The following is a 14,663-nucleotide window of genomic DNA, read 5'->3' as shown; positions in this document are numbered from 1 at the left end:
TACAACGGGATTAAAAATTATCAGTGGTGCCCTAGCTGGTCTGGCTCAGTAGACAGAGCATCAGCCTGTGGACTCAGGGTCCCAGGTTCGATTCTGGTCAAGGGCACATGCCTGGATTGCGGGCTTGACCCCAGCCGGGGGGGGGGGGGGGGGGTGTGCAGGAGGCAGCTGATCAATGATTCTCTCTCATCATTGATGTTTCTATCTCTCTCTACCTCTCCCTTCCTCTCTGAAATCAATATTTATTTATTTATTTATTTATTTATAATATATCAGTGGTTGCCAAGGGTTCATGAGGAAGGACAAATGGAAGAGCAGAGCCGATTTTCAGGGCAGTCTAACACTGTAATGGTGGATAAATGACATGTATTTGTCACAAGCCATACAATTGTACAACACAAAGAGTGAATCTAAAGTAAACTATGGACTTTAATTAATAATAATGTGTCGATATTGGCTCATCAATTGTAACAAATGTACCTCACCTAGTGTAAGATGTTAATAACAGAGGAAATGGGGAGAATAATTAATATAAGGGAAAGTTCTGTATTTTCTGTACAAGTTCTTTTCTAAATCTGAAAATAAATTCTATTTTTAAAAAAATATATACAAGCTCATTTCAAAGATGAACAAAAATATAATGAAGTGAGAATCATAAGAAACTCTCAAATAATTTAGATCATGGAATTATTACATACAGGCTATAAAAGATCCTTATGTAATCACAAAAATAGCAAGCAACAAAAAGTGATTGTAAATGACCAAATATATTTGAAAAAAAATATTATTTCAAGTATGAAAAATATAATTGCTGGAACTTAAAAGTCAATAGGTGGAGTAATTGGCCAATAAGACATATCTAAGTAGATTCATATGATTCTAAAGAAATTTTTCAAATTCAGCACAAAGTCCCATGTAAGGGAAATATAAAAAGGAAACTAATAGATCTGGAGGCAATAACAAGGTTTAACATACATTTAGTTAGAGTTTCAGAATTAAAGCAAGACACTAGTCTACAGACAGCAAACTTCTCAACAGAAGCAACAAAAAGCCAGAAAACATGTATTACTATAACCAGAAGTCAAAGAAAAGAATTCTCAACTGATGAAAGTGTTTTGTTCCTAGTAAAACATAATGTGAAATATATAGCATCTAACAAAATATATTGCATCTAATAAAATAGCCTTTTAATACATATAAAATAAAAATCAATAGAACTACAAGAGAAATTTTATAAACCTACTATTGTAGTAGAAAATATCAGTAAATCTCAATAACTGATATGTTAAGAAAACAAAAATAGTAGTGAGTAGACAGATGATTTAAGCACAATATATAAGGAATCCTGCACTCATTCCCACTCTTCTCAAGCCACATAGAACATTTACAAAACTTGATGGTATAATGGGTCAAAAGCAAGTCTCAAAAAATTTTGGAGAACTGATATCATCATAACCAGATTTTCTTGCCACCATTAACTAAGAATTCAATAACAAACAAAAAAAATTTACCTATACATTTGGAAAATTTTAAATTCACTTCCAAGTGATTCTGGGCCAAAGAAGAAATCATAATGGAAATGTTTAAATATTTAATGCTGAACAATAATAAAAATACCATTTGTCACAATTTGTGGAAGGCAACTTCTTAAAGGAAAAATATACCATTAAATTGTTTTAAAGTCTGAAAAGCATGCCAACATAAAAGGTTTGAGAATAGTAGAATAACTATAATAAAATAGCAACCAAATCCAGAAGCTTAACAAAGCCAAGAGCGGGTTCTTTAAACAAGATAAATAAAATAGATAACTGTGGTAAAATTGAGGCACAGAAAAGAAAGGAGACAAAATAAATAATATAAAGAATGAAAAGGGGGTAGGAAGCTACAGATATAGGAGAAGATAATGAAAGACTATGAATAAATAATAGCAATAAATTTGAAAACATGTGACTTAGAAAAATATATCACTGACCCAAAACAGAAAATTTAAATGAATTTATAAGCATTAAAAATAATTAGTCTGCAATTAAAATCATCCCCCAAACTAAATCCAAGACCCAGGCAGATTTACAGACAAGTTTTACCAAACATCCACAGAACAGATCATTCCAATCTTACACACAAAAAATGGTAATATTTTGCACCTTATTTGTTCAATGGAACTAGTCTAAACCTGGCAGGAACAGTACAAGAAAGAAAAATTACAGACCAATCTTACTGACAACATAGATGTAAAATCCTAAACAAAGTATTAACAAACCAGATCTAGCAACATAAAAAATATCAATATGATACCTTTATTCTAGAATGTAAGCTTATTATGATAGAAGCTGTATTTGTGATTCATGTTATTAAAATTAGTAGATTAAAGAAAAATCACATTGATAGATGCATTAGCTACATCTAATTAAAGTCAATAATTATTCATGGTAAAAAATCATTTGAATTATTTCAAAATAAATACTGAAAACAAACCTCAATTGGCTCTTCACCACCTTTCACTTGGTTTTCACCCATTTCTCCATTCTCATAGCTGCTGCTCTTCTCAACCCATAACTCAGATTTTTCTACAGTTAGACGAAGCTGGTCTAGATCTGCCTTTATTTGCTTGTAGTTATCTACATCTTGATTGGACACCAGCAATTGCACCTGGAAACAGAAGAATTTAATCCCTTAATTTACTTAAGAACTTTCTGTATTCCTATTTCATTTATGTCTAAAATTCCAAGTTTTTACATATTTATCAGTTGAAGATTAATACTACTGGAATATTTATTGATATTTAGATGTATATTGACTGGGAAAATTTACCTGGAAGTATCTGTAAACTCTACCCAGTATATTCACATGTTATAAAGTAGGGGTCCTCAAACTTTTTAAACAGGGGGCCAGTTCACTGTCCCTCAGACAGTTGGAGGGCCGGACTATAGTTTAAAAAAAAACTATGAACAAATTCCTATGCACACTGCACATATCTTATTTTGAAGTAAAAAAACAAAACGGGAATACAATATTTGTATTTGCATGTAGCCCGCGGGCTGTAGTTTGAGGACCCATTATAAAGAATTACATATGTAAAAGGAATGAACCCTAACAAAGTTCTTCTAAGTGCTAAAGAGTGATTTGAAATAAAAGATATCCTAACTCTAATTTCACTGGGAAAGTTAATTTTTCTGAGACTCTCTCTGTTTTAAAAGAAGTAGAAACATAAAAATAAGTGGAAGAACATACCAATACAGTCTAAACCTCATGATATCAACTTTTATTTTATCATAACTTATATGTATCATATGGCATACAAATATATGCACAATTATATCAATTTATATAATTACTTTTTAAAAATGAAAAAAAATAATTTATATTCTTGTAAAGCTTCCTAATGAAGACCAATGCTCTAATAAATAAAGTATTAGTGAAACATATGTAAGCACTTAGGTATTATTCATTAAGTCTCAAGATTCGATGTCCTTCAAAAATGACAACGAAAAAGATTAGATCCACAATAATTTCTTTCTTTTGGATGTAAACATTTTTCAATCACATAACATTATATTTCAGTGCTACTGCTTGTCCTACCCAAATTTATCAGTAAATCTGAGGTCAACATAGCAGCAACTGCAACAAAATTCCTAATACAGCATTATCCCCTAGTCGTGCCTTCCTAAATCATAGTGCCTGTCATTTACATTAAAGATATTAACTTAAAATCACCTGTGGGCACTCTTTATAAAATACATCATGCCTTGGCTTATGACAAGGCCATATCTATCCTTATAGCAGAACGTGTCTCCCGGAAAAGCTGCACAGTCTCATTAAGTCTGCAGCCAGGAGTCAGGTTGGGTGTTAGAAGCAGCGCTTTGGGAGTCTCACCTGTTTAAACGCCTGCAAAACTTCGGACCTCTGGCTGAAGTGCTTGAACAGAAGCTGCAGAGCTCCTGACAGCAGAGGAGGGTAGTCATGCATGATCAGATGAATGAGGACCCGCAAAAAGGTCCTGCCGCCTTCGTCATCAAGTTGAACTGGATTTTTTTCCTTTCTAGAAAACCAAAAATAATTCTAAAATAAACTGTGTTTATATCAAACCTACCCATAGGTAGTTAAAACTGTGTATGCATTCTGAGATAGCACTTCCCCACCCACACCCCCCCAAAAATAATTGGGAAGGAAAAAGGAAGACATTTTTACTTTTTCTTCTCTCATGTGACCGAGAAGGAAACAAACCACAACGAACAGCCTGTGTCTGTCCATGAAGGCAGGGGCGACCCACGGGCCCTGGTGTCCAGGGCGGAGGGGTTTCCAGGCTGTGGGGCTTTAAGCGTTTGCTGTTTCCCAGGCACACCGGGATGGGTTAGTCAAGGAGGCAAAGAAAAAAGATAGGAATGTGAATCAACCCAAAGCGTCTGTTGAAAAGACATACTAGGTTGGATGTACACCAAGGATTGACTTCCCTGCAGTGGTTCTCAACCTTCCTAATGCCGCGACCCTTTAATACAGTTCCTCATGTTGTGGTGACCCCCAACCATAAAATTATTTTCGTTGCTACTTCATAACTGTAATTTTGCTACTGTTATGAATCGTAATGTAAATATCTGATATGCAGGATGTATTTTCAGGGGTTGCGACCCACAGGTTGAGAACCGCTGCCTTAGAGCCTACAGAACTCTCAGTGTCCGGTGGGCCCAGGCTGAGGAGGTGCAGTGCGCATGCGCACACGCATCCCACCATCCCCTCAGCAGCTCTGTGTTTCACATATTTGGACTCTGAGCAAGATTCCTCTGGATAAAAAGTCCACTTATTTTAAGGTGAAAATCAGACACTGGTTTATTCTTCTCCCTTCTCGAGAATAATGAAATACTTGAATAGGAAAACACACATGATAACAACAAAAATGGGCAAAACAACAGAAAAACAAAGCAAAGCCAAATGTTCGCTACAGATAAAAATCCTTTTTGGTTCCCTTGATCTTTCATTCTTGTTTGTCTTTCTAACCAAAGAAAATGCAAGAAAAAGGCGTAGTATATAAACTTGTTTAAGCTCTCATGGCAAATCTGTACTAAAAATGAATGCTAGGAGCTCGGTCATTTGTAGTTTAGACATGTTACTTTCCTTTTAGACTGAAATTAGTTTCATTTCTGAAAAAGAAGGAAACAAGTTAAAAGCAACAAAGAGCAAGGCCGCTGGGCAGTCATGCCAGAGGCATTTCACTTCTTTGATCATGGATATTTCCAATTGGCAGAGAATATCCGTATTTCTCAGATATAAAGTTAATGATGACATGGAAAGAAGTGACTTTCTTGCCTCAAATTTCTCAGCTGTATGGAAGCAATGTTTTGTAAGATGCAGCAATATTCTTACCAGGGGAGTTAAAGGTCATTGGTATGCTGTCATTATTTGAGGAAAGAAGAAAAGAATTCAGGAAAATACACTGATCTCAGTTCTCTTGTGCTTTTTTTACCTGCCCTAAAGAAAAGTTATGCTTTCTCTTCTGCAGTAAATTATCAGCTTCATTTTTTGGCAAAAACAAATTATAATCTAAAATTAAATAGATACAGGAGGTGAATAACAAAATATCAATAAAATTCTAAGTAAATTTTTAGTCACAAGATAAAGATACACAAATGTTACTGTACCTTCCAGCAAACATAGTTTCTGCCTGAGCTGCAATTTCATCTATGTCAGGAACAATAGCTGCAAAGATAAATGGAAAAATCTATTATTTATCTTAGTGTAATTAGGTCACAATATGTATAGTGATATAGCTAAAAATATTCTGTCTCAATTTCTTTATATTACCAGAAATCAAAGGTTTTAAAAGTTATAATACAGTTCCACCTTAGGTATCAATATTTTAAAGTGAATTTTACATTTTTAACATATATTGCTATAATCAAAGATATATTTAAAAGATCAGAAAGACATTTACAAAGTTGCTTCACCCATATAGGTGTATGTATATGTGCATCAACTAAACATACACACGCACATACATCATTTAAATGGGTGATGACATGAAAGGACAATGTTTTTGAAAGAATCAAAATATACCTATAATGAACCTTGTGACTTACATGGTAATCCAAAACAGCATGGTCTTTTTACCTAAGCTTACTTCTCAAATCCCATCCCTTCTTCTCATGGGACACAGTGCTTAATTTCTTTACATGAACCAATCATGATTCCTCACCCATCCCCATCACTAACATTTTGAAGATATCTTGATTAAGATAACATGTTTAAATGACAAGTACACACTTTATTTCTCATCTCCAAAGCATAAAAAGAAAGCAGAGCAAGACATAAACAGGGAAAAGGAATTCTCCTGCAGAAAGCTCTCTCTTGCAAATACAGCCAATGCAAGAAGAAATCAGGTAAATGAGACAACTGGCTTTCTGGGGGTGCCCCCCTGACTTTCCCTTCCACACTTCACTGACACTTAGCGCTCCTGCTTCCAGAAGTCTGGCTTCTGAGAGCCAGTCATTTTTATGCTACTGTCAATGCAACCGCCAGCAAGACTTTCTGGTCCTGCCACACCATTCCTGGAAACAGCCCTTTGGGGTTCTGCACTTCTGGGAAGCATAAAAACAACACTGCTGCAAACGTGCCAGGAGCGACTTCTCGCTTAGGCAAGCTTCCCCGTCTGCAGAGGCACGCTGCCTTTTGGGTGGGATGGAGCCAGACAGGGGAACATTTGGTCTAGCATCCATTTTAACTAAACTCTGGAAATCACTGAATCATTCCTGTCAGATTGATTGACGTACAAAGAGGAGGGTTCCTGATGTTGTCACAGTGGTGTGGTTAGAAGAACATTTCATATCTGCATACGAACCCTATCCCCAGAAAAAGAATTCTGTTAACTGGCTGGTTCTTTAACACATAGTTCACTCTCCAGAAAAATGGCAATTTAATATTTCTTAGGTTTCATAAAATACTTTCTATAGTCAGGAAATTTTCACAATTATTTTTATGCTCTGTAGTCATTATGGTCCTCCACTCAGAGACAGGTTGGCTTTATTCTTATACTGTTTAAATGTGGAAAAATGAAATTCATTAATAGTTTGTAACCATGAGAAGTGAAAAACAACACACATGGGAACCAAAACCCACAGTCACACATTCACACCACTGGGAAATTCCATCTCCTAATTCAAGAGTTGTGCAGTGGCTTCCTACAAAACAGCTTTCCTCTCCATGGCTGTATTTCACATTGTTCTTTGATCCAGGCCCCCTGCCCCCGCCCCCAAAAAAAAAAATTCCCCTTGGGTTTTCACCAAAATAGCATCATGCTTAAAAGATTCAGACTGTGGAGTTGGAGGGACTTCAGAGAGAATCCCTGCTCCACGCCTTTCATGACCTTCAGCAAGCAACTTAATCCCTCTGACCTTGGTTTTCTTATCTGTAAAATGGCACAATAAACAGTCCCTCCGCCTAGCAGTGCTCTAAAGATTAAAAAAGAAACCATTCAAGCACCAACTCACAGTAAACATCCTCCCTCCCATTTGAGGCAAGTTATTTAATGTCCTGCCTCACTCAGTCCCTTCATGTCTGCATACATTATTTCTACATTTTATGGGGATTATTTCTACATTTTGTCTCATAGAAATCCTACTGTGTTTTAAAATATGAAATGTACTTTCAAGTACTGGGGAAAAGAAAATGCAAATAGTAAAAGCTGTCACAAAGGAGGTACCTGCTGGAATTAATGTATCTGGAGAGCCATTGGCAGACGTTTCAGCGTTCTCATTGCTCTCTCCGAACTCCTTCTTATATATTGACAGCATATAGGAGATCCTGTAATCTAGTCGGACACTCAGGATAAACTACAAGAAACATTCAAAACAAAGTAATTTTCTTTGATTAGCACAATGTTTAAAACATACAATTCATTACACAACACCAAGAACATAACTACCAACATATCACATGAACTAGTTAGAAATTTATTGGTAAAGGCTTCAGTTGCATACCACTCATCAGCCATAAGACTAAGAAGAGTGATGTGTTTTCATTAATCGACGTCAGTAAAATCCCAAAGCATGTTTTTGAAAGAAGAAAATATAACTTCCCATGATTACTCTCTGAATATTTCAGGTAGAGGTATTCTATGGGTCTAGATGAAGTGGTAACGATGACATCATTTCACTGCACACTTCACAGAGTGCCCATTGGGTCTGGGAGGAGGATGCTGGCGCTGTGACCCTCATTCATGCACAGGAAGGCCAAGGTCCCAGCTATAGTAGTGTGGATACTGCTGTCCCACCATCAGTCCTGGGCCTATGCTCTACAGGGCAGCTGAAGTCAGCGCATCCTCACATACCATGGATGTGCCTCACTGGAGCTCGTTTTCCTTGGGTGTGTGCTGTTGTCCTTGTTCTCCTTACTGATGCACTGACAGGAACCAAATGCCCATCAGGTTCCTGTCTGTGCTCAGCACTATGCAGAATGCAAACACTTGGCCCACAGCCCTCCAGGAGCCAATGAGCGAGTTGGGAAAACAAAAATACACATTGTTAACATAATCAGGAAACTATCGGGGGCTAAATCATGCCGAGTAGAATCCAGTGGAGATCAGAGAAGGAAAAATACGTTCTATGGATTTCTGAGTCGAGAAGGGAAACAATAAAGAAGTGGTCCTACACAGTTACCTTCCAAGCCAGTGTGCCTGCCCTAGACCCTGAAGTCACCTTTGTCCCAGGACAATTACCATCATGCCCCCTCCACGCTCATGAGTCTCATGTGGACAGTAAACAATGGCCAAGCAATTTTAGAAAACATGGTATTTTGTGTGACCATCTCATCTTATTTCACACTGACACTCTTGCACCGCACTCCTCCCTCCTTCCTCCTCCTGCCCCCGTTCTCTCCTTCTCTCTCTCCCACTTCTCTGTTCCAACAGCACAGGTTGCCTATAGTTTCTCTCTTGCCTTCCCACATTTGTTCCATGTCCACTTTACACCTTGAATAGTCTCCTCCTTCACCAATAACCTGCTTGTGAGATACCCTCCAAGGCCCAGTTTAAATTCCTTTAATAAAACTTTCTTTGGTTCCCCAGGCCAAATCAAGTGTTCTTCTTTTTGCTCACCCAGCACTTTATTTACACCTATAGGTCCAAAGTTGAAGCTCAATCTCTCTCTCCCTTTTATCTCTCCCCCACCCCTCCCTCTCCCTCTTCCTCTGTTTTCCTCTCCCTCGCCCTCTCCCTCTCCCTCTTCCTAATCCCTTTCCCCTAGACCCGTGGTCCGCAAACTGTGGCTCTCGAGCCAGATGCGGCTCTTTGGCCCCTTGAGTGTGGCTCTTCCTAAGCCTTAGGAGTACCCTAATTAAGTTAATAACAATGTACCTACCTATATAGTTTAAGTTTAAAAAATTTGGCTCTCAAAAGAAATTTCAATCGTTGTACTGTTGATATTTGGCTCTGTTGACTAATGAGTTTGCCGACCACTGGCCTAGACCTTTATGCCCCTTACGGGCAGCACACATGCTCCATGTCAGCTATGTTCACTTAAGTTCAACAACATTTGTTAGGCGAGGTGCCGAGGGAAGTGCCAAGGGTACAGACAGGGTTCCACGGAGATAAGACCTGCCTTGGAAGAGCATATATTCTAGAGGGGAAAGCAAATACCAAAGAGACTCTTTTTATTAGCACGTGGTGAGCACTGCAGCACAGACTGTCTGAACCGCTTCTACCTGACAGGGTTTTCAAAGCAGGAGACGGAACATGGGAAACGAGGCCTGAGAAAGGGTCAGCAGAGTTGGCAGCTTTCAGCAGCATGATGGTAGCAGAAGCGAGAGTGCAAGTGCTTAAAAAAATAGCGTTTTTATTTTAAACCTATACAAAGAACAAATTCATAAAATATGAATTAATGTAACACAGACACACACAAAACAGAGACCAGAAGTTCAACCAGAACTAGGGGTTGTGGGCTCATTTGGTCCACAGGTTGGGGGATCGCAACCTTTCTCAGTTTCAGAACAGGAAGACTAAGTGATTTTTTTTTAAATAGCTTATTGATTTTTAGTGAGAGAGGAAGGGAGAGGGAGAGAGAAACACTTATCAGTGGCTTCCTACACAGCCCCTACTGGGGACGGTGCCGCTACCTAGGCATGTGCCCTGACTGGGAATAGAACCGGCAACCTTCAGTGTCCAGGACGATGCCCAAACAACTGAGCCACACCAGGGCAGACTGATGAACACAGTGTTGGGAGGCCTGCCAATATTTCTCAGATTCAGCCCTTTGAATTCCTGGAGGAACTGTAAAACCTTTTATGACTATAAATCTAATTACTTTAAATAAAAATATACAGGCCCTTCCTGGACTACTAACCCACTTCTGGTAGCTCAGTCTACTTTAAATTATGATGGAAGACAGTAAACTGTATCCAGAATCTTAATGCACCCTTGAAAACTCCAGGCTTTATTCTCCAAATCTGGAATAAATGCTATACACATATAATTGAAATATCATAAAATTACTTTTCAAACTTTAAAAAAAAATGTTAAGAATTCATAGCTATTGCCCTAACCGGTTTAGCTCAGCAGATAGAGCGTCAGCCTGCGGACTGAAAGGTCCCAGGTTCGATTCCAGTCAAGGGCATGTATCTTGGTTGCGGGCACATCCCCAGTAGGGGGTGTGCAGGAGGCAGCTGATCGATGTTTCTCTCTCATCGATGTTTCTAACTCTCTATCCCTCTCCCTTCCTCTCTGTAAAAATCAATAAAATATATTTTTTTAAAAAGAATTCAAAGTTATTAATAATAGGAAATTTATTCACTAAACCAATGGAATGATAATTTACCTCCTTAAAATTCACAGAGCTAGGTTAATTTATATATATTTATATATATTTATTTATATATAAAAATGTGCATTACATATATATGATTTTATATATGTTATACCCATGTTATTCCTGGCCTCTTGGAAACAAAAATACAAAAAGAGATAATCATTCATATAAAATACTAAAATCAATTAAAACCAATTATCAACATTTTTGTTAATAACAAATTAAATTATATTTGAGTTTCTTGATACAATGACAAATTTGGATACATGGAATCACATGCCCAACTCAATTAAAAAATAGAAAAAGGGCTAGAATTCAATCATTAATTTTGCCAGATCTGAAATACATCTTAAATGAAGGTAAAAGTAAATTAGGGTTAATACTAAACAAGAAAATACATGGGAAAGAGGTTTTTTCCCTCTGAAAGCACTCCATATTGCTAGATGTCATCATTAATATATTTAATGAAAATGAAAATATGTAATTAATATATTAAATAGTGTCAGTGTGAGATTTCTTACCAGGCTTGTCATTATCTTAAAATAAAATTAGATCATAGCATTTCAGAGTATTTACAAAGTGATTTGAATCAAAAAGTATAAGAAATTAAACGAATCAGTACAGTTAGGTATTTGTCACCTTGCTTTCATTGGGCAACATACCTGCAAAATCTCAATAATCTTCAGCTTGGTGTCCATCACGGTCACGTCTTCCTGCTCGGCGGGGCTCCCTTGCTTGCTGGGGTGGATACTCGGCTGAACATCAGGCACACTCATGGGGAAGATTGAGCCTCGACTGAGCACCATCTGGGTCATCATCTCTCCCACCCCATGGATGGTTCTCATGACATTGTTTCCTGCATGAGAAGAGGCCGGAAGTCAACACACTCAACCCCCAGAGAAACAATGTAATATCTGATTGGTCATACCCAGACTGAAGACAGGACAGGCAGAGTATAAAGGACAGGAAAAGGCAGCATCGGCACTGCTGTGGCTCTTTTCTTGTCGATAAAGTTAAGGCATTGCAGACACATTTCAAAATGACAGATTTTAGAAATGAAAGTTTCATTTTCTCAGAAAATGCTTTCAGATGATGCACCAAGAGTGAGCTGCTGTCAATTCTAAGGACATCCAAATCAGGTCCTTCTGTAACAGGTTAGTTCCTACCAACAATCACACCAATGGGCTCTAACTTTTACAGTGACATAAAAGAACATTTGTTAATCTCCACAATAAAGAGACACAAAAACATTTAAGTGGTGACTAGTGTCCTAATGCTACCCTCAAACCAAGGACTTCCTTAGCTTTGTTTTCATACGGCTTATAAAAGAGCTTATGGTGAGGATGGTTCCAACTTCATTTTAGGAGAAAGTCCCATCTGGCGAGGAAGCATGTGTTAGCCAATATAGTTCCCTTTCCTTCATCCTATTTGAACAGAAAACTATTACTCAAAATCCACAAAGGCAATTAGGGAAACAAATTGTTAGAGGCAATTAGGGAAACAAATCAGTGACAAGCATGATCATTTCAGTGAGGGGATCACGCCCCTTCTGCCTCTTCTCCTGAGTGTGGCTTCTCACTCATTTGTCCTCCAATAAAATTACACGGGCACTCATCCCTTACACGCTCTGGAGTTGCTGTACGGAAGGATCCTCCTGACCCAGCTACAATTTACATTCTCCAGACTGACTGTTGTTCCGCATTCTAAATTCCTACAACAAGCAGCCAGGATTCAAAAGGACAACTATGTGCTTTCCCTTCACCACAGTGGTCTTTGCTTCGTGGGTGTTCACGGAGCTTGGCCTCAAGCAAAGGTCTAAGAATCTGGCCAAGAATTTTTCTTTCCCTGAGCGTCTCAGGGTGCAAACCAAGAAAAGGACAATGGAAATACGATGGAATCAGCTCTAGGTCAAGAATGAAAAACTATGGGGATACCTACAGGATCAAAAGGCAAACAAATAAAGCAAAGGAAAATATTCAAAAGATGTCTCATAAGAATCTTGATGGTCCCATGCAGACAGACAACAATTACCACTGAGCCACTGGTAACCACCATTATTTACACATTGTGAAAGGTGGAATGCCTTTTAAACTTTATTATCTTATCCAGAACTTAAATTAGTATACATAAAAGAGGGTAGTGCTCAAATAGCATATTTTTGAGTAGGCAAAGAAGTTAACTTCTTTTTTTCCTAGGCTGGCATCTTCCAGGAATAAATTAACATGGGGTCTCATTCTGAGAGTCTAGGACAGAGGTGGGCAGCCTTTTTGTGAGTGCGTGCCAAAACCAGCAAAATCTCTGACTCAAAATTCTTCTGCGTGCCAACCCTAATTTTTTGAGAACATGTTACGCCTACTTGATATCTCTTAAGGTGTACGTATGTGAAGAACCTTGAAGAAATAATAAAATTCATTCGAGTGACAAAAACACAGTATATGATGATGAAAAATACATTTATTTTTTAATGTATACATGTACACTGATAGTCCGACAGAAAACTTTATGAATCCGTTTGATATTATCAGTGGGACTTTTGCTGCTGCATCACTGATGACAGAGATTTTACATCAGGTTTATATTTCGTGACCTTCAGAGATATGCATGAGCTACTACTTTCATCTGTCAGGCTACTCCTATTACGAGACTTAACAAAATTCATCACTGAGAACAAAGATTCACAAGCGTATGTGGATGAAAACATGGAGAGTAACGCTGTTGCAAAGTTTTTTAAACAGAAAAAATTTTCTGGAATGGCATTCCAAGTCCTCAATAGTTCGTTTTCGACACTATTGAAATTGCTCTTCCCCTCTCTCGTCAATCCATGTCTATGGTCTTGAAGATAACTTGTTATGTAAAATTATTTATTTATCTAAGATGCACCTACACTGAATTTATCTGAAAAATAAAAAAGTCGATATTAAGAAAAAAAAAACCTGTAAATGGAAGATTATGAGAGGGTTTTGCGTGCCAGCAAAAGTTACTGGCGTGCCATGTTTGGCACGCATGCCAGGGGTTGCCCACCCCTGGTCTAGGACCTTTTATTACACAGCTACTTGCATAAGCAAAAAAAAAAGGGGGGGGATGGGGTGGTGGGGAGAGACAGAGAAACAAAAAAATATGGAAGGTAATTTCCAAGTTTGGATAAGGTTGAGACAAAGAATTTCAGACAGTCCTATTTTATCAGAATAACCTCAAGGCAGAATACTTCCTTGTCTGTGGCTCTCAAACCACCATAGAAATTGAGTACTGTATTTCCAAATCCGCCCCCCCCCCCGCCCCCATTTGCTACATGAATTTGCAGGGATGCACATCTGGTTGCTGGCAATGGTTAGGGGTCATCCATGTTCAACCAACACATTTATCCGAAACCTGATTTGAGTGTGTATATGTGTTCACCTCCAAGAGATGCTTTCTCACCACTAATGCAGAGCAGGCTCCTCTGTTATTCTTACCCCTGCTTCACACAGAAATCCTTGGCACCCATAGTGTCTGCATCTTATTTAGATTTGCATGGAAAATTACAATTTAATCCAAACAATTATTACACAGAAAGTTAGCCCAGACAATCCTTCCCCCAATATAGATCCTGTCACCAAGACATTAAAACCTAGAGGCCAGAAACATAATAATATGTAACACATGTTGTCAATGAAATGGAAGGGTTCATTCCTGTTGTACCACATGCTTAGATGCCTGGAGCATGTGGCTACCACAAAACTCCCCTGACATCTCCATGTATGGCCAACTCAGAGGTCTCAAATTAAAAGATGCTATATTTCCTGATTGCTTGGTGGTGAGAAGTGCTTAAATTGTGAACGACTACAGCTTGAAACACATAAGTCAAACACCACATAAATCACAGACAGGCAAGGCTCT

At 38.1% G+C, this 14,663-nt stretch overlaps 1 protein-coding gene across 5 annotated transcripts in view; it reads right to left on the bottom strand.

Moving 5' to 3' along the window:
- The window catches only part of ITPR2 (inositol 1,4,5-trisphosphate receptor type 2), a 417,029-nt gene that overhangs the window by 246,392 nt on the left and 155,974 nt on the right, over positions 1-14,663 (bottom strand). For all 5 annotated transcript variants that reach the window (XM_023744345.1, XM_023744344.1, XM_023744346.1 and 2 more), the window contains 5 exons: positions 11,450-11,643; positions 7,691-7,820; positions 5,634-5,691; positions 3,874-4,039; positions 2,476-2,649 (listed from right to left, as the gene is read on the bottom strand). In XM_023744345.1, the coding sequence (XP_023600113.1) occupies positions 2,476-2,649; positions 3,874-4,039; positions 5,634-5,691; positions 7,691-7,820; positions 11,450-11,643 (722 nt within the window). The remainder of the gene's footprint in view (positions 1-2,475; positions 2,650-3,873; positions 4,040-5,633; positions 5,692-7,690; positions 7,821-11,449; positions 11,644-14,663) is intronic.

The sequence above is a fragment of the Myotis lucifugus genome, unplaced genomic scaffold, assembly GCF_000147115.1.
Source record: "Myotis lucifugus unplaced genomic scaffold, Myoluc2.0 scaffold_451, whole genome shotgun sequence".
NCBI lineage: Eukaryota > Metazoa > Chordata > Mammalia > Chiroptera > Vespertilionidae > Myotis > Myotis lucifugus.
This window is presented reverse-complemented; position numbering and strand designations above follow the sequence as displayed.